The sequence below is a fragment of the Zootermopsis nevadensis genome, unplaced genomic scaffold (genome assembly GCF_977971745.1).
Source record: "Zootermopsis nevadensis isolate Lab colony 2312 unplaced genomic scaffold, Znev_1.0 Znev_ptg000022l, whole genome shotgun sequence".
NCBI classification, from domain to species: domain Eukaryota; kingdom Metazoa; phylum Arthropoda; class Insecta; order Blattodea; family Termopsidae; genus Zootermopsis; species Zootermopsis nevadensis.
This window is the reverse complement of record NW_028259154.1, coordinates 14,737,594-14,764,402: the sequence shown is the minus strand read 5'-3', so window position 1 is coordinate 14,764,402 and position 26,809 is coordinate 14,737,594. Positions and strand designations below refer to the sequence as shown.

General features: G+C 36.7%; 1 protein-coding gene across 8 annotated transcripts in view; it reads left to right on the top strand.

Moving 5' to 3' along the window:
• LOC110839727 (kin of IRRE-like protein 2) overlaps nucleotides 1-26,809 on the top strand; it is a 577,271-nt gene that overhangs the window by 496,515 nt on the left and 53,947 nt on the right. For all 8 annotated transcript variants that reach the window (XR_002546605.2, XM_087353933.1, XM_022084195.2 and 5 more), the window contains 2 exons: nucleotides 13,460-13,603; nucleotides 15,714-15,908. Coding sequence is in view for 7 of the 8 variants with exons in the window: in XM_087353933.1 (XP_087210059.1) it covers nucleotides 13,460-13,603; nucleotides 15,714-15,908 (339 nt within the window). In the remaining variant the exon portion in view is untranslated. The remainder of the gene's footprint in view (nucleotides 1-13,459; nucleotides 13,604-15,713; nucleotides 15,909-26,809) is intronic.

Here is a 26,809-nt window from a genome sequence, read left to right as displayed (position 1 = left end):
CCTTGCAAGCAGAATCAGTGAGCATAAAAAATCTCGTAGAATAATCGATCTTTTCTCCCCCTACCCACTGCGAACGTCAAAGCGCTGAAGCTTATGAAATAATCCGCGGTTCCTCTTTGTCTCGCGGACATCCGTTTTCAACAACAGGATACATTTTCAGTATTTTCGTTTGTATAAAATATCTGTTTTCATTATCGTTACAAAAGAGTCTGCTCATTGATCATTTCGTTTGTTTAAAAACTCCGTTTTGGATAAATGGATGGACGGATGAATGTACCAAAGGACGAATTAATTGATGTACGAACAGACGGCATGATGGGGTGACCTGTGACATTATGGCCTTTACCAGACAAACTGTGTGCCGTGTGCTTTGATGTCACAGATGCAGATCCACACATTCCTAATCTCGACACTAAATACTGGAGAGTAAGCTTCGTGCTCTGGCCGCTTTATATCCGCACAAAAAATCTTTAGATTGGAGGATTTATGAGCCTCAGAGTCGGTCTCAACAATTCGACGAAGAGAGAAATCCCTACCCATGCCAAGGATTAGTGTGTTCTCTTCCGGCCCGTAATTAGTCTCTTTGTTGTCTCAGATATTTCTAAAAACGCAAGACTTGCTTTGAGTCCTTTTATTTTTTCATTGAACTACTTTTCGCCACACAAGGTGCTTCAGAATGGTTGCCTCCGGAGACCTTGCACAACTGGGCGCGATACTACAAATTGGCGAATACACATCGTGAAGAGTCCACAAGAATGCGGTTTTCAGTGAGATCGTCAATGATGTGAGGTTTGTTCCTGTTGACTCTTCCCTTTAGTAGGCTCTACAGGAAAGGATCTGGCGGTGTTAAATATGAGAACCCTTATCGGTGTTTTCATAAATAGAGAATTTATGCTGAAATTATGAGGGCCTATATCAGAGTATCATTCTGTAATTTAAGTATGGCACTGGCCTCAGACTGCAAGTAGAATGAATCAACCTTAGCGGAATATGAGCTAATTTCCGTTTCTTTGTTAATATAATCTCAGATATCATCGTCACTGTCAAAACGAAACACATTTCAGATATTTATTTCATGGTGCAAAGTCATCCATGTAGAGGTTAAAGGTCTTCACTTGGTATCTACGTGCCTAACACCTGCTTTAATCAATTCAAGATGCTCATTACCTTTGTTTAGAAGTCCGTGTTATCACGTGCCATGTCTTTTCATTTCGCATCTTTAAATACTTTTTCTCAGATTAACTTTAATACTATATTTTTAATTAAACCTAATCTCCAAAGTCTTCACTTGAAACGTATAGAAGGGAAGATGTAGACGAATGATGAGCACACCTTCTTCGTATTTGGGAGGTTCCGCGTTCAAATGTCGGTGAGGAGACCGGCTATCCTCTTCAAACATAAAACTCTTTTGTATTAATATTGTGTTAGTACTTACGGGATCTTATATGTTCCGATATTTCTGTGATTAATGACATGGATATGAGCATTTTCCTTACGCTTTCGTCATATAATATACATTCTTGACAGCGATTCTTAGACGCCGTCAAATGTAAGACTCATCCCAATTTCAGAAATTTTGAAACATGAAAAAGTCCGTCTTAAAATCGAGGAAATGCGGTAACATATCAGACCTGTGGGATAAAAAACATTTTTATTTTACAGTGTTGAACATTATGCTGAGAACTTTCGGGTATGAGAGAGAGCGTTAGGTGGATCCAAAAGCTGGGGAATTAATGCGTGTAACGTGCAGAGTTGGAATTCAGATTAATCCATTAGTGTTTGTTACTTTGCAACCTCTCCCCTTTTTTGTTCATCCTTGTTGTTCTACTTATAAGTACAGTCTGTCCCAATCGTTGGGTTAGTAAGGCGTTGTAATAACAACAAACATATTTTCAGTCCTACTTCTCCCGCTGAATCTCAATGGCCCTTATACGCCAGTAGCCCGCATCTGTTCAGGTGTCATAATTTTCATTTCTCTATCATAAAAGTTGACTTGATTCGGGTTTTGGACATTCTAAGCCCTATTTTCGGTCCTCAGATATTCTGAGGTTGCTCTTCGGATTCCCGTTACCCACAGATTATCCAGGAATAGTAAGTACATTCATAAAGTCAATAACAGATTACTTCCGTTTATTTCTCGTCTCATTCACAACATTTCTCTCATTTGAATTATATATAGCTCGTCGTTAAAAAGTAAGAAATACAATAACTGTCCGTTTCCTTATGGTTCCGTTGTAAATTTGGTGATATATTTAGACTAAAAGTGTGTGGTATATAAAAATGTTTCTGATGTTTCCTGCGCTTTTACGTCGTCAGAGTTCTACAGCACTTACACGACCCTGCACGAAATCTCTCCTTAGGTCCCCAGAATGAGACTGCTTTGTGTCTGTGTGCGCTCCGGATTTTCCAACGTGTGTCCGTGTTCCTCACTTGAATTCCAGATTCGATTTATCGATTTAACTTTGCCTTATATATCATTCTACTAACAGTTTCAAATACATTTGCCGACACTTCAGTTACTTATTCTGTATTATTATGACATAATAAGTTCTTCTGTGCTATTCAGTGTCACAGTAATTCCCTTCAACACCTCAGTTACAGGTGTTACAAGAAAGTCAATACACATTCTTCTTAATCTTTACACGCCATTAAATAAGCGGTGTGAGTATGTATGATATTGGTTTCTTGAGTGGCCTAATGAATGATTTAGTGAATTATTAAGCGATTCGTTGAGTGCAATAAATTCAAATTGTGATGTGTGAAGACTTCGAATCAATTTGAAACCTAATAGATCCACAACATGACGCTAAATACTATCTAATGTAATAAAAACATTTATACAAGAAAATGCTGGTTTTGTATTTCTAGCTAATGTAGATTCTTCAGATGAACTTCTTTGTATTTTCGTAAATTCTGTCAGATATAATTCAAAACAATTCGATTCAGGCTTTATCAAACGCTACAGCAAAGAGCAACACTTGAAACGGTTTATTGTTTATGTATCGCTGTTTACCGTTGTTTTAGTTTTTTACTATTTATTTTATGGTGATTTTTATTCGTTTTCTTAATTTTGTATTTAATACAGTGCTTTAGAGAAGTTAATAGTCGTTTAGGTAATCAAGAAATTCCCGACCTTAGTCTGGATAGTGCTACTCGGACTTGGCATCAACCAATTTGTCGTTCTCATTTTAACAAAGCAAACAACATAGCTCAAATATCAATATAATTACATTATTTATTCCTGTAGCAGAGTTAAGTTGTTTAACAAATTAAGCGCTATATAAATTTAAAATAAAGTAAGTACTTAAAATGTAAAGTCTTGAGTATTAAAATAGCTGTGAGCCCAACAACCCCCCCCCCCCCACCTAATGAACGCAAACGTCTTTCAGAAGTGATAAAGCGGCCAGAGCATGAGTCTAATAAATCATCTCCATCTACTACTGATGTCTAGAATTCGTGGATATTTACCTCCATTCCTTACACACGATTTATGGCGTGGTGATTAGGCATCTTATCTATACTTTTTATGCTGATGACATAATCCAATTTGAATATGGCTTTCTTCTGGTTTGTTGCAAAAACACACCAATAAGACAGCCATCTTCATACTCCCCGCCATGATAACCTGAAAACTCATATAATCTAGTTCGTGTAGGGCAGAGAACAAGTGATGTTTTACACGTAACAAAACCAGAAAATACTTTGTGCCCATCCTGTAGAGATATATTAAATATAGATTATAGAATCGTATCCACTGTTGTGGATGAAAGCACATTGTCACCCAAGAAAGGTATATCGGAAGTGATATAGAACTTTTCCATTCCCATAAATCCTCAGGGAACACAATTACACCCTCTAGCGTCACGCCGATTCAAAGAAATTTCGCCTCTGGAACGTGCGATATACAACTTACTTCCGATCATGCTTCTCATACGCTTTCATATTCTACTCTTAAGTTCTGTACACGTCATTGATTGATTCCTAAGTTATTTAACGACTCTTTCAGAATTATAGATTTGCAGGATTATTGTTAAATATTAAACTGAAAAGTGTAGAAGAAACAAGTTGCCTATAAATTCAAGATGATCTCCCGATATTTTAATAGAGGGTCTAAGGAAAACGACCAATACCTTGGGGCAGACGCTCTCTGGGCGAAGATTCGAGCCCATGATCTTCCAAATGTTCTTCAGGAATAATAACCGCTCACCTTTTACATTTGATAGAAACATGAACCGCTTACTTTATTTGTCGTAGACCAAAATATTGCACTACCACTTTTCTTTCGAATGTGTGCAATTCGATATTATGTTATTTATCAAGTGTAAGAGACAGTACAAAAGAACAGATAAATAAAATTATCTTTAACATTTTAATGTGAGACTAGACGAAAGGATAACAGAAGTTGAACTCTGCAATACAAATACAAGGCATATGGTATTTTCATAACCTTAGGGAACCAAGATTTGTTTGTATTTCATTACATATTCAAACACTACAGTTATTCAGTTTCCATGGTGCATTTTAATGTTACTATCTCATTTCCTCTATATTTTCTCTTGTGGATTGGTAATAACTCATTTTCCTTCTCCTTACTATACCCAGTTATTTATCACTCCTTTCTCTCGCCACTACTTCCATTTTCTTTCCTGTCTTCTTTCTGTTAGCTTTATCACTGTTTCTATTTTACGCTTGGCTAGAAATTTATGCGTCATGTCATTACCACTTCTGAAAATCATTCCCCCATCCATAACCATGCTAGCTACAAATCTTACCTTGTTATGGTGGATGACAGGCCGTCTGTGTCTCCAAAATTGAGACTTTCTGTAGTTTTCAGTATCTACTTTACTGTATAAACAAACAGCATGATAGAATATTACAGGGTGTAGCATAGAAAAGGTTGCGTGTCTTTATGATTCTATTTACTTATAGAATCAAACTAGTCTATCATCATAAAACCTAAAGCTAATAGTAGTTTTTTTTCTCGGGCGTCATGTTCCCGTCCCGCATATGATAGACCTTGTCAACAAAATGTGTATTATTTTTGAAAGATTATTACTACACCAAATTAGAGGTCTTGCACTAATTGTCACACTTTTTCCTATCACTTCAGAAGTTTGCACGGCCACGTTATTGTTGATGGTACGAAATTAAAAAGTACCACGATGCTCATCATAAGCCTATCGTTCATAATAATATAAGGGTAGTAAGCTGTATATAACTAAATTAAATTAATGTTTAGAACGCCAATCAGACAGTAACAGAACTAAAAAAGAATTGTGTCATGAAAATTATAGAAGAAGGTTTTTTTGTTTTTGTTTTAACGTATCGTGTTTTACGCGGGCTACAGTTCCTATTCGCTTACGTTTGCTGTGAAAATTCTTGAGTAACCTGGTAAGGATGAACCGAAGTGTTTCATGTGTTACATTTTAAATGAGGCTTCGTGGGGAAAAAAGCCAATAGACTTTCATCAGGTAAGTTCACCCCTTTCTACTGCTTCCTATACTTTATTCTTTCTCCACCCTCTTGTCAGTTGCGAGTGTTTCCCACACTGTAAAAAGAAAGGATGCCATCTCAGAAGACATGCATCATAAATAAGACGGAGATACCATGTATTATTGTCAAGAAGCTTTTCTTTTGTTTCGTCAACACAACACTTATGCCCTTATTACACTCTCAAAGTAACCCGTGTACAGGGAAATCTCAGTTTAAGTTACTGCCTTACATCCCATTTAACTGCTGGTAACACCGAGACTGAAAGAACGTGGTGGTGTAATAGAAATCATACTTCGTATTCTACAGGTCCCGGCTTAAGTTCTTGGCCTGGAGGAATTAGTCCTTGACTCAGACTCCAGGCAAACACTAGTTGCAGATCATTTCGGACAGAAAACAATTCGGAGTCGTCGTTTTTCGCTTAGTTTCGGCGCCGGATCGTATTGTGGCATTCTTAATGGTTAGTCCTTAGACTCTGGCTCTATGAAATATGCTCGTAGATACTAAAATGCAGATGGATACAGACGATTCATCTCGTTGACTGTTGCTATTGTTACCGGTACGAAATCACCTGTTTTTTGTTCCCATAATTATTACACTGCTCATTCGTCAGCGGTATTATTTTTTAAGCTCGAAGCGTAAAATTAATCCCACAGAATCGATATGTATCTGAATAATGTGCGTGGCCATTGGCATAATAGAAAGATAAGAAAGAGACAAGGTGTAAAATTGACAAGAGAATTTTTCCTTTGTGTTTTCTTCTTGCTCCATGCTTGTTTATGTGATATTAAATTTGAAATAAATTGGAAGGACGTGTTGAAATCTGAGGTTCCTATATTTTCATGAATTTATATAGTAATATTAATTGTAAATTATGCACACTGAATAAGTACGGATCGAAATGGTAATATTTCTCGTTCTTTCCATTCCTTCCTTTTGATTCCATTCATGTAGTTCTTTGATAGCAATTTTATGCTAATTCTATTCGTCGATTTCAGATTTTCTCCCATTTTATTCTTATTCCCTTCACATTTTATATTCCTCCATTATGCATAATCTTCCTTACACTAACCAGAATCTCTGTTATTCCTAAGCTTTATTTAATGTCTTCTTCCTCGTTTCAGTTTAGTAGTCAACACACTTGCTTTTTATTCGAAGGCAAAGACACAAATACCTGCCCAAACCTGAGTTATCTTGAATGGTATTTCTTTTACGTTTCTGTTCGTTTGTTATTAATTCTTGTTAATCGCAAAGTAATCATAATTCTCTTGCCTCTACTGAAACTGGCCTTCTGCATTTCTCGTGATGAAGAAGGCAGTGGCCAAACTTATACAATCACATGACACATAAGTGGTACACGTAGGTCGTTTGTGTTTACAGGGAATTTTTAATCACTTTCTATTCCCAAAACTTTTTTCTTACAGGGTCATGGGGGTTTTGCAATCATTCTGAATATTTATGGAATCCTGCTTATTGATTGTCACACTAGCTCTATGTAATTTTTACGGGCCTTGCAATATGTCAGGATCCCCCCCCCCCCAACGCTTTCTTCCCAGTTTATAACAGCTCTATTTTCTTAATTTCTTATCCTATGCTATAGATCTATAACCGATATGGATGACCAAAGTTTCGTCGTTGTACAAGCAAACACACTTGAAGCAATTATCCTTCCCATTTTCCCGTCCATTTTGCGTTTCGTTATCATTCACACCCATACAAAATATCGGTATAAAATACAATTCTTATATTTTAATCTTTGTGTTGTCAGTTATGATAATGACTGATAAAGTACAAACTAAATACTAGCAAGAATTCACCGAATTTACTTTTTTCAATATAATCTTGATATGTCACTAATGTTTCAAAATATTTCAACTTTGCCACGTAATCAGTGGACTTTATACCAGTCTTTATATTAAGATCTCCGCTTCTCATTCACTGTCCTTGTAGTTTCCCTTCTGTGTATTTAGTTTATATCAGTCCCAGTTCTCCATTACAATTTTACTTACTTTTATTCCGTTAGCTCTCTCATTTCATCATCTTTATCCATCTCTCTCTATCCTATTCGTATTTGTTAGCTGCTTTCTCATTTTTTCTTCTCTCTCAGTCTTTTCCTCGTTAGTTTTTATCGCTCGAAATCACAAAAGCGATAATGAGACAAGATGATATTCAATTGAAGGACCGCGCAGTGTTATCGAAAATCGATTCTGTGTGTCAATTAAGGTATTGGGTTTTCACACCCTTCTTCCCCATCCCCTTACCAGTAATCATTTATCCTGACATATATTGTGTCATAAAACGAGATGTGATTCTGTATGTAAGCCGTGAGGTATGGCTTCACTTCTGATGTGATTCTGATGAACTCTAGAAGTCGGGGATTTTAGGACGATGGAAACAACTTGCTAGAGCTAGTTCAAAGGTGGTGGTGAGATCCGCGTTCTTCTGAGTAAGATTAAAGTGTTAGATGTCTGCAGTAGTCAGAGACTTCTGATTTCAACTCCTTGGGCGGTAAATAGAGTCGCACTTCTAGTAATGTTTTTTGCTGTTATTTTTGATTTTATCAATTGAATAAAGTCCGTTCACTTTATCTTGTTTGTAGCATAAAAATTTCGTCATAGAACACAGATTGAGGGTGTATGAGAATAGTGAGCTGAATGTGACTGTTTGGGCCTAACACAGTAAATGCAACGAGGGTGCATAATTCGTAATAATTTCTGATCTTCGACATATATTATCGTGATCAAATCAATTACGAGTAGCTGGGCAGAGCAAGTAAAACGCATGATAGATGAGAAATATAAACAAAATTATCCATTGCAATAAATAAACAGTTCTGAAAGTTTGTCTGTATTATCACATGTTACTCACTCTGCATTTCAAATTATGTGTGCGTTAATAAGGATATAATATTCATCTCGTCTAGTATTTACACATTTTGTACACCCTTAATATTAGTACTAACATAAAGAAAGGATAAATATGAACATTATACAGTTTCCATAACAAGACGAACTCTGGGGAGAAGTGAAGGTTTATTCAAACGTGTAGTGGGTAAATGTTAGTGGACAGGTCCCTCCCCCCACATACACTTTCCCAGCCCTGACGTCATTCTAGATGAAGGGTCAACAAATATAGACATGTGGTGCTGTGTTAGTAACTAATAACTTCGTAATAATTATAATTATCATTAAGCTGTGATGTTACGAATCCCAGAAATGATCTTTCTCTTCATTTCTAAAGCCACCAACACGAGGCAGAACTGTGTGGAGTCAGTATTGCTGTAATGAAGAAAGGCAAAGTTTAGTATTGCGTTGCGTTGGCAGAATTTTGTGCACTGCATCTCTGTTTAATTGTTTTGTAATCCTGGGGTCTCGGGTTCGATTCCCGGCGGTGCCCGAATTTATAACTTGTGTTGGGCAAGGCCGTGGTCTAGGCAACACGGAGTTTTCCTCCGGGGGATTCTCCGGTTTCTTCGTGGCATCCCAACAATTACTCCATTCACACACAGAAGAAGGCAATGGCAAACCACTTCTGGATCATCTGCCAAGAACGTATATGAACAGGTCTCAGTCCGAGAAAAGGATGGAAGGATCCTGTTCATATGGACCTGTCGTCAGACAGAACACTAAATAAATAAAATAAAAGGTAATAAATATTGTATGTAACTGAAAATATAAAGGACATATTACATTATGTTCGTGAAACTCGGTTTTTGTGTGTTTGAAGACAACATTTTACAATAAAATGATTATGCTCGCTGTATTTATATTGAATATAAAATGTGTATTTTTCTCTGCATCTCTGTACATCATATAGTTCTTCAAGTTAACGTTCCGTTATTTCAGTCCCATATTAACCTAAATTCTTTGTGTACCAGAAATCAACAGCTGGAATGTGTATAAATTATTGGTCGAAAATATAAACACCATAATTATCAAGAGAATTCTAAATAAATAACCTTGGTTTGTGTTAACGTCTCGTAACCAGAATTCAAGACAAAATTATTATATAAAGATAATAAGTAACAAGTCCATTTGAGAATATAACAGTTAATAGGGTAGTTAAATCCTGAATGTAGTCTACATTTGTTTGATGTGGCTGTACAGACATGAGGATTATATATCAGGATTGCATGGAATGCACTTCGATTAACTAGTCGGCAATATTTGAATTATCTGCATAAATATACTGAAGCATCAGGATATTTGAAAATAGTCGCTTTGTTTGTAACTTTGCTTAATAATGGCGGTGGTAATGAGTATCGGAAATAATAGGAATGTTGAAAGTGCAAAAGCATCAGTTAATATTGTGCAGAATTACCCCATCATTCTCATTACACCGCTTTCATTCGTGTAATACGTTAAGTACAGAATACGGATAGTTGAGAGCATTCCTCTTCGTGACCTCACGTAACTTTAATAAAACTATTAAGTACTTAGGTTGATTTTAAAGGCTTTTTCTCTCTCAGCTGTATGAGGGTGTTGAATAATTGAATTGGTTCTGAGTTATTTTAAATTTGCCTTCTCTTTTTTGCGAAAAAGAAGGATATATTGGTAAAAAATAGTTATTTCTATGTCAATTGTTTCGTTTGTTAAATTACTATGTTTGGGATAAGAAATGAGTTCTCAGTCTATGTTATTTTTCAGTAAGGTTGAATAACTTCTCTCGTTCTTTCCATTCAGAAGAAATTCGTTTGAGTTCGATGTGATTCACTGTACCGGGAAGTAAGACACACTTAGAAACTGAATACCATGAAATACTTCAGTCGATTTATCGATTGGTGCATTTTCGATATTAAACTCGTTCTGTCCTCTCAATTCCATTATGATGATTGTGATTTTAGATATGTCTTTCTGGGAGGTTGCTCTTTAAACGTATCCATGTTTAAATTGCCCTGTACTCCAGTATTCGAGCCATGTTGCAAATTTATATTTTACAAAAACAAAATGCTGGTAAAATCCATTAAAATACAGTGGTCAGGAATAAGGAGAAATCGTTTCTTGAATATAAAATTGTCGAAAACGTGGAAGATTAGCATAAGCAAACCATTTATTATGCCATTTTATGTGGGTTTGAGAAGAAATCTTTTAATCTAGTAAAGGAACATAAATGTATCTTATCTACCTAAGAGAGAGCTCCCATTGAAATCTCATCATCTGTGCAACACTGAGTGTAGCCGATATAAAAGATCGGAGCAATGGTTACTAAACTAACGTGACCTGAAATGGCATACTGAAAAAAGTACGCGAAGCCATTCTGAATGTTAGTTTTAGAAAACCAATATTTTATCTAGGTTAATTACGGGACGAAAGTTATTTGTCTTTGAATCAAAAACAATTGAAGTAAATCGTACAATTCGGTAATGCGCATTGCATCAAAGCGAGAGTTTCCAAGTTATTCGATCAAAGTGCAATATAATGTACGTGTTTGTTTATCGGAGAAATGTACTGGGTCTTATACTGAGTGAGCTGGCGAATTGATTCTGCATACTTGTTGTTTTGTGTCTGTTTGCGGGTTTAGTGAATTCCTTTCCTTGGGTTGCCCCCCCCCCCCCCGGTCCAACCCACAACATATATATACTGACAAACAGCGTGTGGCACAATACAGGTCTGGTGAGACCGTTTCGTAAATCTCTTCAGGAAAAGGGACAACAGTCTCTTATTTCGTAATACAGATGTCCTGGTTTTGATTCTTTGTCCACTTTGCCGACTATATAAGATGTTTTGTGTCGCCCATCATTCACTCAAGTATATTCCTGCCTGAACCCCTTTCAAAAGCACAAATTCGTACGAAATATGATGACGCCAGTTCACTCGCGTGTTATAAATATGAAAATTGTATTGGTACGGTATGGAAAAGACATCTTGTAACGATAACATGAAGTAGGCCTGACTGTATTACGCCGATCTTTACCTGTTCGCCATTCATGATCGTTTACCCATCCCATATTTTTCCTTTGAACCCATTAACCAAAATATGTTGTCCCGGTAAGGCTGGTACACACCTACAATAATTGTCGGCAGACAGATTGCCTACCATGTTTGCGGACTGTCGGCAAATAGCTTCGCTTTCATACCAACCATTTCAAAATACCAAATCTTGTGATTGGAATTTGTGCTGTATGTTGTATTTCTCTTAAATTGAAGGCCACGACGAAGAAATTGATAAGGATAGTAGACTATGCACTTTCTCAAAGAAATTACAAGGTATGTAGATAATCTTTTGGCAGATTTGGAATCAGAAGATTGAACTGGCTTCAGAAGTTTTATCAGGACACCAACAGATTATGAAGTGTTGCTAAAAATGGTGGATTTGTAGGTATCAAGCTTCAACTTCTTCTGGCTTGTCCACATTCTGAGCACTTGGCAGCACTTGACGAAAGACTGATAACACGTTAAACACGTCCACGCTTGGAAAAATTATTTCTTCCTTTCCATTTCCGACGGAAAACAAGACACACAGAATATTTCTTTGCAAACATTGTTTGCCGACAACGTTTGTAGGTGTGTGTGCAAGCCATCAGAAATTATTTCTACAGTCCACGACTGTAATCTTGATACTTGCGGGGTGAGGAAGTGGGGTGGAGGAGAAAAGATAGCGTCTGCCTTTAACGCTACGGACTTCCTACATTCCTTGCAAGTCTCAAGATTACAGTCGTGGACTGTACATTTTTCCCTATTTTTTCCCTCTTTTTTATCAGTGTTTTATTCGTTCTTTCATCATTCCTTTTACTATTACTATTTTCTTCCTTCATAATTTTATTTATTCCTTTTTTAAATATCAATGTTATCGCCACTGCTTTTACAGCACTAGCTTTTCGCGACGTATTGTAGAATATCGTGGAAACATTTTCAGTGGTCGTCTCTGTACTAGCAGTATAGTTGTTAGAACATTCTACTTGCTTTTCAGTGTATGTTTCGCAAACCCAAAATTTCAAAACCGTGTTCTCTCTTGCTATGTCGCTCCAATTCACAGAACACACAAACCGCCTTGGCCCACAATCTTTTCTTTCCCTCCGAAGCTCCCACCACCAACACAAAGGCATGCAGAGGATCAAGAGCCGAGGAGCTCTTACAGTGCATCACTGCGTTTCCAAAATCTCCTTCCCTTTCAAACAAAACTTGAGAGCAAGTTATTCGGTTGAGAAATTGAACAGAAGAGAAATAGAAACTGAAGTTTTAGAACACGGATAGATAAGTCAAACTTTTCGAAGATAGAACTAAAAATAAAGAGTAATATGTTCTTTTGTTTCCAACCGTCAAGTTTAAGCTATACAAGACATTAGCTAAAGTTAATCTTGTAGGTAAAGATAAACCATTGTGCATCATTTGTAGTTTTTGGTGCGTGAAAATTCTGTCATTGGCTCGATGTCAGGATTGTTTAGGAAATAAAATCTTCTACTTTTCAGAGGATTAGAAGGTTTACAATTTGTACTTTTCAACTAAAATTATCAAATAGAAGATGACATATAATGCATGAGGGAGACAAATATATACACAATTTATATGTGTAAACGTAATGGAATGCGATTACTTGAAACCATCAAAAAAGATATGAAATGCCGACATTAAGATGGATCGTAGTTGAATCGAAACTGGCTAAGGATCGTGTCCTGCTACGAGAGAGTTACTTAGCTTAATGAAGGGTAAAGAATCATAGGTTTTCTTCTTGGTTCGAGAGAGAGTGCTCTTGAACATTAACCTATATTCAGGAATAACATTTCTTCATGTCGTAATCTTCTTCCTCTTTTCTAGTAAGTTTATTTGATGTGTTAAGATGGAAACCGTGTCCGAAAACTTATATTATGTTTGAAAGTTTTGTTTATACGCACACCGTACTACGCGTATATAATGATACATAAATTACATTTACCTGGGGTTTTTTTCCTTGTGTCAGATTGATTTTGATGTGGTTTGATAATGAGTGCGGCACACTTGTAATTCCTATTTGCTTTGTTTGTTTGTTGCAGTGGCTCCACAGCGGCCGCGAATCGAGTACAATACAAGTCAAGTTCTACCAGGGCATAACGTTACAGCCCAAGCTGGCGAGCGAGCAACAGTTAAGTGTGTTAGTCGTTATGGGAATCCCCCTGCTAGACTCAAGTGGTTACTCGGTAAGTCATTGTTGCCAACTTAATTAATTCCTACCAAAATCATATTAGGCATGCCTTAGTAAGTTCATTTCGTTAGCAAAAGATTAGATGTGGTGCAATTGTGCAAATTGAGTTATTATCTTCCTGATTAAATGTGACATTTAGGAACAGTGACACGTTGTGCCGGTTTGACTTTCAAAACCTTTTGTGCATGGAGATAAAGTTGACAGGCCGAATCTAAATGCCCTGGAAATTGTTTGATAGTAAATTAAATAATAGGATTTTTGGTTCTCATGGCGGCGTGTGTACAGATGGCTGTCTTCTGTGTTGTAGCACCATGTCGTCTGGTAGAAGTTTACCATCTTTCCAGAAGTACTTACTGCCTCAATCTTCTTTTACGAGTGTAGCAATGTGAAGTGTGGGCATTTTCTTCATTCGTTTTGCCATGTTGCATAACTCTTTGGCCTTGATTTGATTTTATTACAGATACAACTATATTGTTGCAAGACCACTTCATAGAATCAGAACTTATTTTTTCCATTAGTTAGTTAAACATTTATTATATAGATAAATCTTGAATTTAAAGATTCATATCCTAATAACATCTGTCTATATTTGATACGTATTATACTTGAAGGTTGTTTATGATAAGCAGTTTTTTAGAAAACCTAAAATGTATGTTTTACTTATGTAAAGTATGAGTTATATTATACCCATACAACCCAAAGTAATACTCATAAATTATTAATGCGGACTCCAATAACAGATTTAATGGCAGTTCGTGTATCAGTTTCGGAAACGAAATGTGATTAACATCATTTCCCATATAAGATGTATATGATCACTTAGTGTACAGTCCTCAAAGAATGAATAATACTCCTATTATACTTCATCCTCATTTTCGTATCCCTACCCCGTAATGTCCATAATGAATTTATCGTGAAATTTATTTTTAATTTTCAAAGATACAAGGCTCCTTCTTAAGAACCTCATTTCGTAACCCAACTATTAACTTTATAAAATAGATTTTTAATTACTAATTTCCTTGTAGTCATACGTACACGCCAGTGGAGGCCGCTTCTATTCGGTACATAACTTTCGTGTTAGCAACATGAAGGTCCTACAGACTTGTGACATTGGAACCCAGCTGGTATAATTAAAATTGTATTAGTTTCTGAAAGGTTATTGGCTATAATGCATGAATATATCATTAATAAGTCACTTAAAGAGTATAATTTTTCTTAAGAACCTAACAGTTGCTCAGTTAGTCAAGAAATTTACCTGCCCTTTTATGGAGCCCAAAAGTAAATTATCGTATTCGCAAAAGCCCGCCACTGGACTGAGATAGGCGAATACATTCCACAACGTCTGCTCCAATGCCCATTTTAATATCATCTTCTCATCTACACAACTGTGTTCAAGTGGCCTTATTTCTTCAGTGTTTCAAAATGTAATATTTGCATTTTACACGCTACTTTAATTTTACCCGTCTTGATTTTATCCTCCTAAGAAGACTACAAATTATAAAGCTCCTCATTCTGTTGTTTTCTGTGTGTTTCCTGTTCCATCCTCTCACTTAGGTTCAGATATTTGTCTTCAGCACTTTATTTTCGAACACTTTCAATGTGTTCTATTCCCTTAGGATGAGAGGACAAGATTTTCACGCTTATAAAACGACAAATTTCTCTATGACTTTTATGCTTTAATAATCAGTTTTTGCATCAGAGACTGGTAGGTATGCTGAAAGATCCTGAAATAATAGTAGGAAATATTCTCCAACATAACATGCCCTTAACTCTCTGGTTAATATAATTTTGATTTGTTTCTGTCAGTCCCAAATATGAATTGAGATCGTTAGGATTGTGACGCCCTGTAGTTGATTAATAGAACCCAGAAGACATCAGTCGTCATTTTAAAATATTTGTACCATGTTACATTTTCAGTTTATTTTAAACTGCCTTTTCTGTGTTATTGTTCTGTCCTGCATTCATTTAACGTATATTCCTCTGAGACATGGAAAGTTAGGCGCGAAATGTTTTTATGAATCGTCGTAATTTGAATTTCGACTGCCTTTGTCTCAGTAGAGCTCCGAGGCCTCTGTACTAACAGCCCATTGTCTTGCTCGTCACAGGAGACGAAGAAATCACGACTAGCACGAACCAGAGCAACTCGACCGAGCTGGACAACGACAAAACGTGGGTCGCAACGTCCGTTTTGGAACTTGGTTTCAGCAAGCAGCAGCACGGCAGTTTGCTGAAGTGCGTCGCTCTACACGAATCATATTCCACCAAGTCACAGGTCATAGAGGTGCGACTGAACGTCAGATGTGAGTACGCTACGCGCTCTCTCGCTTGTTTATTGATTTTGTCACTTTATTCATTTGCTTGTTTACTTGTTCAGCTTCTGGTTTTATGTACAAGAAGTGAGGGAAGTGGGTTAGCACAGTGTGATGCTGGTATTTGGAGACTAAGAGGATGATGGAAGAATTCAATAGAGGCAGACACCTTCATTGTAGAGAGGAACAAGATTCCAGGCATATGCTATTAAAATACACGGAAACAAGTGGAGGAAACATTATTTTACCATAAAATGGCTTTTCTCAACAAAGAGGTATTCGTAGCAAAGAACGGAATAATTGTACTGGTACTTTACAATTAAGTAATATTGTAAAATACCCCCAGGCTTCCGTAAAGAGAACTCAACTCTGTTAATTCTTTTTTTTAACACTTAAAATATAAAATGTTTTAAAGGGACAGAGAGAGGGTTTGAGAACTTCAAAAGACCTTGAAGCGGATCCGGACGAAATAGGTTAAGAACCACTCGATCAGATCACACTTTCATCTCGGATTTAAATGTGCCGCCGCCTATCTTAAGGGAAAGAGTCCCCGATGCCAGCTAAAGCTGAAGATGACATCCCGAACTGTACAAAACAGAATGTATAGACCAAGAGGCTAGACCTTTTAATGCGGACAGCGATAAATAAGCTTATGGAAGGCCTGTATGAATTTAATATTAGTTTAGACGCGGGGAGGGGGGTGGATAGAAGGGTAGGGTGAGTAATTGAAATGGTAATAAGAGAACTTCTTATCAGTGTCACCATAAATTTGAGCCGTAGCAAATGTCTGCAGATTCTAAATCGAATTTATTTTGAAAGGTAGAAATTTATTGTGTTCGTTGTAATTATGAGGTGTTGGTAAAATGGGGAGGAGGTGAAACTACCTCTTTTTATGTCAGTGAGGAAGATTACTATTGTTTATGAATGAGTGAAAATACTTTATGGTTAGAGCCCGTAATATTCTGATGAAAGCTTTTAATACCTTTATTAAAATAAGAATGACGAGAAACTCGAATTGCAGTTGTCCATTTTAATTCTATTGACTCGCATAAGTTTGACTGAGTTGCGAAAGAAGCATTTAAGTTTTTTTATTATTATGCGGGAATAAGGATTTATTACGAATGGCGTGACAAAGATACGTTGTTAAAATGATAGGCCTACATTATTCCTGAGAATTTTCCTTCGTCCCTTTTCTTGGTCTTAAAGACGTGACAAAGGAAAATTTCCAAGAGTATGTAGCAGTTTAAAGATGTTCTTAGCCCAAACCACATAACTCAGCCCTCTGGGCAATACAATTTTATATAAATCATTATTCAGTACATGGTTATTTTCTTTCGATATTGTACTCCAAATGTATACAGTCTACGGGCTTCAACACAGGTTTCCTCAGTGTCTCCTTTCGATACTTTTCTATCCACTGTCTTTTTATAAGATTTGAGGTTCTCACAACGAAGAATATGAAGAAGGCTGTTGTTTGGTGTATAACACCGTGTAGTTACAAGCTTCTGTAAAACCCCTGCAAGTATCTATCAGTCTGCGTGGGTTTACATCCCAGTAAACAGCCATGTCCATGTTTATAAGCTAGAATGAGGAAGTTTTGTGACAGTAACAGTATTCTATCGTCTGACTTTTCAGGAGTTGCGGTCTACAGATGATCGGTTGTAATTACACTGACTGTTATAAAATATATATTTAATTGGGTAATAGGTCATGAATGCGTTGAATGGGGTCACCGTGCTAAGGATAGTATCCTGTCTGAAGTTTTTGTGAACGCAAGAAGGAGTATTTGCATTCCCATAGAAGCATGCCATTTCTTGACCATCCAAGTATTTATCAACTTCTCAGTGAAACCTGTAATGGAGTTATTCAGTTATTTAATACGCTCAAGTTTGTTGACCTGAAACATTACGCGCAGATAACGCACCTGCTTATTACAAATTTCTGTCTGACAGCGTACAGCAAGTTCTGTACGAAAGCCACCTGAGCTGTTTGTGCTAAATTCAGCTGATGAAAGACGAATAATCCTCCATGCGAGAGATCATGGCGTCATCGTTAAGATACAGACTAGCTGATGGAGGTTGGCGTTGGAGGGGGATAACTTTCATCTATCTTTGCATTGAAACTCAAGACTCATCAGTGCCACAGTGCACTATATAATCAGCTTGCTAGCAGACGTCCACCTGCGATCGACAGTTGTAATTGACTGAGTCTTCCTCAACTGCTTTTCGTACACAATGAACATAAGCTCCATTACTTTAGAAATTAATTGAAAATTTCTGGAAAGAATTGTAAACACCAACTTTCGTCCTCCATTTGCAAGCCTATCGTAGTACGATCTCCTAACTGAGCGACAATCAGATTCTAAGTAACGGCTATGATGCATAAAGTTAATGTTTTCTTCAGTGAAATTGTGTGTTGTTATCGGCCACAAGTATTATTTGCACATGTGATGCAGTCAGAAATTTCCTGGCATGTGATAATGTAGCTTCCTATAACCGAAACCATCAAACGTTGACGAATGGCTTGTAGAAAGGATCTTTGGCTATTCCTCTTACAGCTCCAGGTTTTCGATGTTAAATCGCTTGCCCTTGTTGAGGGTACTTTAGTAGGCTGAGAATATGTTTACTCCTTGCTGCATATACCTCCCGCACTACTCAGTGATGATCCAAACGCTGCCAGCATCTGTCATTCACGACTGACGCTTTATCAACACAGGAGTCTGCGTGAGATATTCTTTCCTACTGATGATTACCTAAAAATCAAATCCTGGCTGCATTCAGAAGGGCAAGAGATTTTGCCACTGGGTGCGTAAGAACAATTATTACAAATATGCCCTTTGTGTTTTCGTTACACGTGTTCAATTTTGTTCGGAACATTTTGGATGAGCGTCTTCGTGCCCCAAACGTAAAGTATGCGTTTCATTGTAGAAGTTCGAATGGTCTAATTTCGTGATGTGAATCTTCGTAAATCGAGTACTGGCCATTTCAGAAAATATAATGTAAGGGGTACAAATTAAATTTGGCCGATAACTCTCAGTATAGACCCCAGTATCAAAATGATCGAAATCCAGTTATTAGTTTCGAAGATAAAACCAGAACAGAAAGATAAACACACATTGCCTTAAAGAAGAAATTATTTGTTAGGTTAGGTTAGAAAAAATTATAAACGTTTCATCATAGGTCCCTATCCGTAACTATTTCAACCCAGTTCACATTTGCACAGCCAATGCGTGTAAAATCCTGGTCTTGTGATATTTTACATTTATGCTCACATCTTCGATGACGTCATTTCGTCAGTAATTTCCAATCAAATTCCTTTTCAGAATTTGTTGTATCTCCTTATACATGCTACATGCTTAGGCAATTTCTTTCCTTTTAATCTCTTAGCAAAATTAATTGAAGCACATATATTATGAAGTTTCACTTCGTGCATTTTTTTCCAAATATTTTGTTACTTTTTACAAAACAGGTAAAACAGAGTGGTTTAAAATGCAGTTCGCCGACACTGAGCCGGCAAAACTGAATTTGGAGTCACCCGGTAGAAATAGGTTCGATTCCCTCCCATATATCTTCAAGATCGCTTCCATAGTGTTGAGTTTTATAGCAATATTATACCTACTCACGCTGAAGTGCCGTCGTTTCTGCGTTCTCAGGGGACGCCTACAAGACACGACTCTCCGGCTTTATAAAAAATTGACACCCGCGTTTCGAGTCCGACATCTTGTAACTGCGCATCCCGCCATCCAAATTCGAAATATTGAAATTTTATCTCCCAGTGTATTTGCGTCTGTGTGTGTGTGTGTGTGTGTGTGTGTGTGTGTGTGTGTCTCTCTCCCTGACTATTTGACAGACAGCACAGAGCGTAGCAACAGAACGATACTTAAGGCGTTTCGAAACAAGCCTTTTTAATTGTTAAATATAAAGAAAGCTCATAACAGTTAAACATCACGACATTCTGTAATAAATAAAATAGCCTAATTATATTTCTAGGTGTTGTTCATACAGCAGCGCCCATGTCTGTCTGTCTGTGTGTTGTGTTTTTAATAGGAGGTAGGTAACCCATATAACCGTGGGTAATTGTTACGCAGCAGAGGAAACCTGTTGTTGTTATTCCTATTTTTGTTAATTATTAAATTTGTAATAAACCCAACTTTAACATATTTGATAACAAATCTTTCGACATAATTTTTTTTCAAATCTTTTCATTCATAATCTACGTCTTTGGTATTTTATTCATTATTATGTACTATTATTCAGTGTTCTGTCTTACGACAGGTCCATTGCTCTGCCCAAAAAGAGCTCTCCAGTTTTCCCTATTCTCAGCTTCTCGTTTTAATTCCTGGAACTTCATCTTCTTTCCTTGTTTAAGATCGTCGGTTAGCTGTATCAGTCTTTATTATGTACTTTGCCCAAAAATGTATAACTGTGTTAAGGTAGGCATTGCCTTGTTTCATGTATTTTATTTTACTGGCTCAGTAATTGGCTGGTGTAGCTCTTACGTCAGCACTTCAAAATTTAAAATTAGGCATTGATCTGAATTAATATACAATTATTGTTATATTTATTTATCGTTGCGTCCTTCTCTTGTGTTGTGTCTGTAATTCGCCTTCTGGTTGTTGATATAGCACGCTGATAATAATGAAGTGAATTTAAAATTGTTTCCCTGAGCTACTGATAGCGTCGTTAAGTAAACATGTATATATCCTAATGCAATTGTTACTCATTGGTATTGCCATCGCCGGACTGGCCACCCCTTTGCCGTATCGAGTTATATCATACAAGAATCAGCCGGACCATGGCTTTCCACAGGGGGCTTCTCCACCGACGGAGGTAGACCATTTCAGAAGGGACTGTTCCCCCTGGGAACACCCCCAGGCGATGTCCCCACGTCTAGTCCAAAGCGGGATCTTTTATTTAGCGTTAGGGGCTTTATCACTCAGATCATTCTCCAGGATTCTTGCTTCGTTAAGGCCTGGCTTCCGGCAGTCGTTGGTTCGAGGGCCTTGTCGCACGGATCACCTCTCCGCCGACTTGGTAACTAGGCCTCTGCTTCCACCACCTTGGCTTCAACATTAGGTAATTATTGGAACACATAGTTGCGTAGCAGTGGCCTTCGATCACCTACGTGATGCGATTTACTTCACTATTTGCTGATCTATGTTCAGGTTGCCCGCTACACCTGCATTCGGTAATAAATGGGTCTGAATCTCGGCAGAGTTAACAAAACCCAGGTTAAGGTTTTTCATGATTTTCGTAGGTAACTACTTGCCTGGATAATACCTTGAAATCGAATGCCTCTTTCCAAATCCTTACAACCTAAATCATGAGCATATTCTTATTGATTTAGTCTCTGAAATTGAAACAGAGTTGTTAAATAAATACGCCAATTTTTCTGTCACGCCTATACACGAAACATCGAATCTGTAAATACGAAAGATGTAAACTGGGACGAAAACTGTAAAATCTATTAAATAACCATCGATGTCGGAGAGAAGAGATTTAAATTTGCGCTGCTACACCATGTTTGTAGTTGGTTCATATCCAAATGATACATGACTGTGTACTGACCCTATTGTTGAGCTGCCATGTTTGCATGGTTGCGTCATGTCTCAGTTTGAGGAAATAATGCACATAACGATTGAACGAACGTATTATATGGATCCCAATGGACCGAGCGCCTGGCAACTCCGCTACCTATTCAACAACATTTATCCTTTCCACACACATGGTAGGTTCTCATAACAGTTCGCTTCCGATTTTTGAAAAATATAACGGTAGAAACATAAAATAACTGCTCAGTTGTTGTTCCTTTTTTTTACAAAAGAACTTTTGAACTATGTAATCGTCAAATGAAAATAAAATTGTAAAAGTTGAGTTTGAAAAGAGACTGAAATGAGCGTTTGAAAAAGTCATATTTCAGTAGAAGAAATGAGGCGTTTGGATTAAGAATCATTGCTCTTAATTAATTTCGACTGCAAGATTATAATTGATTGAAAATAAATAACAGTTGTCAAAGCAGCAACTATTGGAGAGCAACTGGAAGATTGAACTTTTGTGGTATAGTAATTATGTTTATTGTTTTTTTTTATAATTAGTTCGTAAAACGAAATGTGCTGTTTAACAGAACGAATTACAAATTGAAATGATATTTATTATTTACTTTGATAAATAGATTCTGAAAATACTTATTATTATTAAATTTTAAAAGTTATAATCATGCGTATTGTTCAAGACATCTTTGTCAAGATACGTACATAAAACATAAATTTCGTAAGTTGTTTTGTATGACATTGAAGAACATATTTTTCAATTATATGAAAAAACTCATATAAAGATATTTTAATCTAAGAGGAATTAAGTCAGTGAGGAATTTATATATGTATCATATAATGAAGACCACCTGAATAACTGTTAACATTTGAAGGAAGATCATGTACTATGACGTCATTTATTGTAATGTTACAGTCATTTTATAACGTCGGTTTTACTCGCGTGCCTTAACAGAATGCAAAGCAATGCAGTCTAAAAGCAGCAGCCATCCATCACATAGCTGTGTTGTGTGGTTGCCGGCATTACCGGCGTGTCGAATATGTAAAGAGTCAGAAGTACTAAACTGCTGAATTACCCGACCTAATAAACAGTACAAAATACTCTCTAAATGCATTACACAGAAGGCGAAATAAAAAGGTAGGATTTCTGACTGACTCACAGCTTTTAAAAACAACGAAATTCAATTCCGTGTGACAGCAAATTAAAACCTGACCTGTACAAAAAAGACGTATCTGTATATCTCTCAACAAATGTACTACAACTTGTTGGTGGAAGTTATGATACGTTTTCGTACAAAACGATGTGTTGTTCGTTTCTTCTCACTCTTTCTATTGGAGAGTTTTATTCAAATCTGTCGACCGATACAAATGTTGAATGTCTCTTAAATTCGGGCAGTGAAAACAATCATTCTACATGGAGACTTGCATGCATTTTAAAAATACCTGAAAGGTATGTCGCTGAATATTTACCGGAACGAAAACTGTTCAGCAAAAATGTTTTAGGGAATAATTAAATATAGACTTACGATTTGTTTACATAGGATTGCACTTATTTCGTAAAATGTTAGGTCTTCAGTAAATTTAATAATCGGCTACATGAAACCGATCTTTGAATTGCACGCGAAATGTTATTCACAGTTAAACCTTTTATTACATTTTAAATGAAATTGTATTTTAAATAATTAGAAATAGTAATCTTACTTACATAGTTAGCATATTGTAGGCATTATTACAGACAGCACTATTCTAAACGTAATTGGAAGAACTTTACAGCAGTCAGATGTGTTAGCATTGTGAAGTAGCTTAAATCGGATTTGAAAAGTATTTTTACTCAGACATGGAGTAACCTGCAATTCATGTTCCATAACTTGTACCTTACACTTTGTAATTAGTTACGTAGTTACTAGGCTAGCTAGTTACTCTGCATAATAAGTTAGTTGTTCACTTTGTGAGCTAGTTAGTAAGCAAGATAAATAAATGGATTAATAAGTAAGACAATAGTTACTAAGCTACGATAGACGGATGGGTTGAAGTTTGAATGCAGGCATTGATGAATAGGTGAACAGCTGGATGGCATAATCGTAGATCATTAGTTGCCTAGATACTTACTTGGTAATTTATTAAAATAGTTTTTAGTTGGATAGTTTGTTAAATAGCTGATTAGGCACATAGTTGATCGATACTTGGTTTTTTAGTAAAAACGCTGAAGACGACAGCCTTTTGGAATATTATGCCGTCAAGTTTCGTAGATATTTACCGATTTTTCAGAGTTTCGTACTGCCCCATCATCAGAGTGGAGAGGAAAACTTCGGTGATTATCTACGAGACTAAATAGCGGAATATTCCAGAATGCTGTTATCATCTGTAAGAACCCGTAATCTCATTCAGTAAAATAATTACTTGGCTGGACATTTATTAAGCTAGTTGGTAGTCATCTGATTAGGTTAGACCGAATAGGAAGTACATGTTTGTAGCAACCAATAAGCCACAACATTGCAGTTTTCTCGGCATCATTGATACACACACTTCCATTTTTCCTGACACCGACTAAACCTGAGGTAGAAAGCTGGGAGCGACGAAGTTTCCACTTTTCCTCCCCTCTACCGCCAATCAAATTTCCTCAAGTCGAGTGTTCTCACATCCTTTGATCTCGCCATGTTCCACTGCTCTCTTCTCCGCAGCAGAATCGTAGGAAACAGGGGTGGATAAACTTTTCGACGAAGAGTACACGGATTATTTTATGACACTGTCAGTTATTCAGATTTTATAGCGCCGAATGTCGGCGTCGTTAGTGAATAATGAATTATAAAGCATGTGGAAGAACTCGATCGTGGCCTAATTTAAGATACGATTAATATCCCAGCATTTGTCAGGATACGCGGTTTCCGAAGCGATGTTTGATAATCCTGATCTCCCAAATAGAAAAACGGAATGTTAACTACCACCACGTGTTTCTTGTCTAGTCATGGAGCATTAATATATGAGTTGGTATATTCGTGGCGTATTTTACGGTACTGTCCCGGCATTTTATTGAAGTGACTGATGAAATTCACTAAATATGTCAGAATAACTTGTCTTCTGGCCAGGATTCGAACATGAGGCCTCCGAAATAAGTAGCAGGGGTGTTAACATCTGCACGGTGACGTTGTGCATTGTTACTGTGACTGACGATTTGAGATTGGAGCGTCATAGCTAGTGTGATAAGGTACCATGAAGAAAGATAGGAAAAGGGATCCAGAAATAAAGAGGGGTGGAATAAAAAAAAAGCATAAATATAAGGAAGGAATATGTAGGAGGATAATAAGGAATGACTCGGCTTTTGTGATGCAGTGAGACGTATGACGTAACGACGTGTGACAAACAGAAGCCAAGGGGGGCGGTTTACAAAATTGAATGAAGACCTATAAAAGAGGATGAAAGAAAAGAAGATTGTGTGATGTAAATCTAAGAAGACAGAGCCGGAGAAAAAGCGTGTCCACATCAAAAGCAGACATCTGTAAGTGACATAACAACAGATTGCTTGTTAGGGATATTTAGGGATATTTTATTTGCGAACTTCACGTCATTCATCGCACGCTGTTTCTTGTTTAGGGTCTATTTACACTACTAGTTAACTGGTGTTTTCCTTTAAACTTATTAAAGGAATCTGATTTTCTTTTTATATGCACATTAATTTATTTCCTTAAAAACTAAAATTTATACGAGCTCAAAACTGTGTAACGTAATGAAAATAATGTCATTTTATATGGATCAGAAGTCTGAAAAATGATGGAATATAAAGAAAGAATCCTTCGTCCAAGGAGTCCTGCCAAATGTCTATAGATCAAAGCCAACGAAAAGTTGGGACCCGCAGTGCTCAGGCACTTGAAGAACGGATCGCCAAAGTATCAAAGTAAGTATAAAGAAAGAAAGAAGTGCAGGAGTTATTAAAATGCATATCCTGAGGTCAACAACAGGAGTTACACTCGAAAATCAGTAGAGGGCCAGGAAAGTATTAAATAGAGAGATTACAGGCAAAACTGGAGACTTAAGTAATAGAGACACCTTGAAATAATATGAGAAATTAATATCAAAATAGTCTTTTGAATTATGATCGAAAGGAAAGATAAATGTTGGAAGACCTATGAAGGGATGGAATGACTGAATGAGATATTAACTTGGACGGAACTTAACCTTCGGATTTCGGATAATTTCATGATGAGGTGGAAGACTCTCAGCTTCTTAATAGGCACTCCGCGCCAAAATCTGACCTCTGACAGTAAATTTAGGCTAGCAAGGGAATCTTTTAGTTCGTGCACACGCCTTTCTGAAAAAAGTGGATATGTATCGTAGTCTTCCTTTAAATCTGTCTGTCTTTAATCTTTTCTTTTACGTTTGTTTGTGTCTTTTCCTACATCCATTTCTTTATTTGTTTCTTTTGTTTTTTCGCTTTCCTTGTTGCTTGCAGGTTTCACAACCCGCCTCTTCATTCATACCGGAACTGAAATTCTCAAACCTTTCCTCATTCTATAAAAAAGTACGTGCGAGTATGTGACAAAGAGCATACACCTCCCATACTATAAATAAGTGTTTTTTAAAACACTTCTACTTTTCTTACTGTTTACTCCTTTCTCCTCTTTTACCTGTTGCTTCCGTCAGTAGAGACGATAAACTAAAGTTGAGCTTTTCATTATTTTCTTTATTTAAATAAATATCTGCCTGTAACTTCTTTGCAACTATTTATTCTAAAGTTATTCTTCATAATTTTTTCCCTAACAATATATCAACAACATTCATTCTTTATGGCTCAGAATAGATTTAATTCGATTTTATTTTCTAAGAGTTTTAAACGCAGTAAGAATTCGGGAGTTTCTTTAAAGTAGGGAATTTTGTGATTAAGTGAATAAGTATAAACGTTGAAGAAAAATTCTTTACGTAGATAAATAAACTGAAAGTTCGTCAATTTATTTGATGTAGGTGGTATATTAAAAGAAACTGGATCAACATACATGATTTTGGAGATCCCGGGTTTTAACTTCTGCCCGGACACTGCTGTGCCTCCATTACAATTGATCCCATCCAAAAGCTTTTCTGCATATCGCAAGAATTATTTATCGTGTCCAGCTATCAGCAAAGTGAAGCACACGCGCTCCTGAAAGTTAAATGTATTCAACTGAGTTACAAGCGCAGCTGAAACTCTGCGACTTTCCTTAAATATTGGGACAGTATTTGTCGCTTACGGTAAAAATATACTTTTAATGCTAGTTGGACTTAAGAGACCATCCATTTAGACAATGAGGTAAGGTTTCTTTAAAACAATTTCGTAAATGAAGGCTGTTAAGTTAGAAACTTTGCAACTTATCGG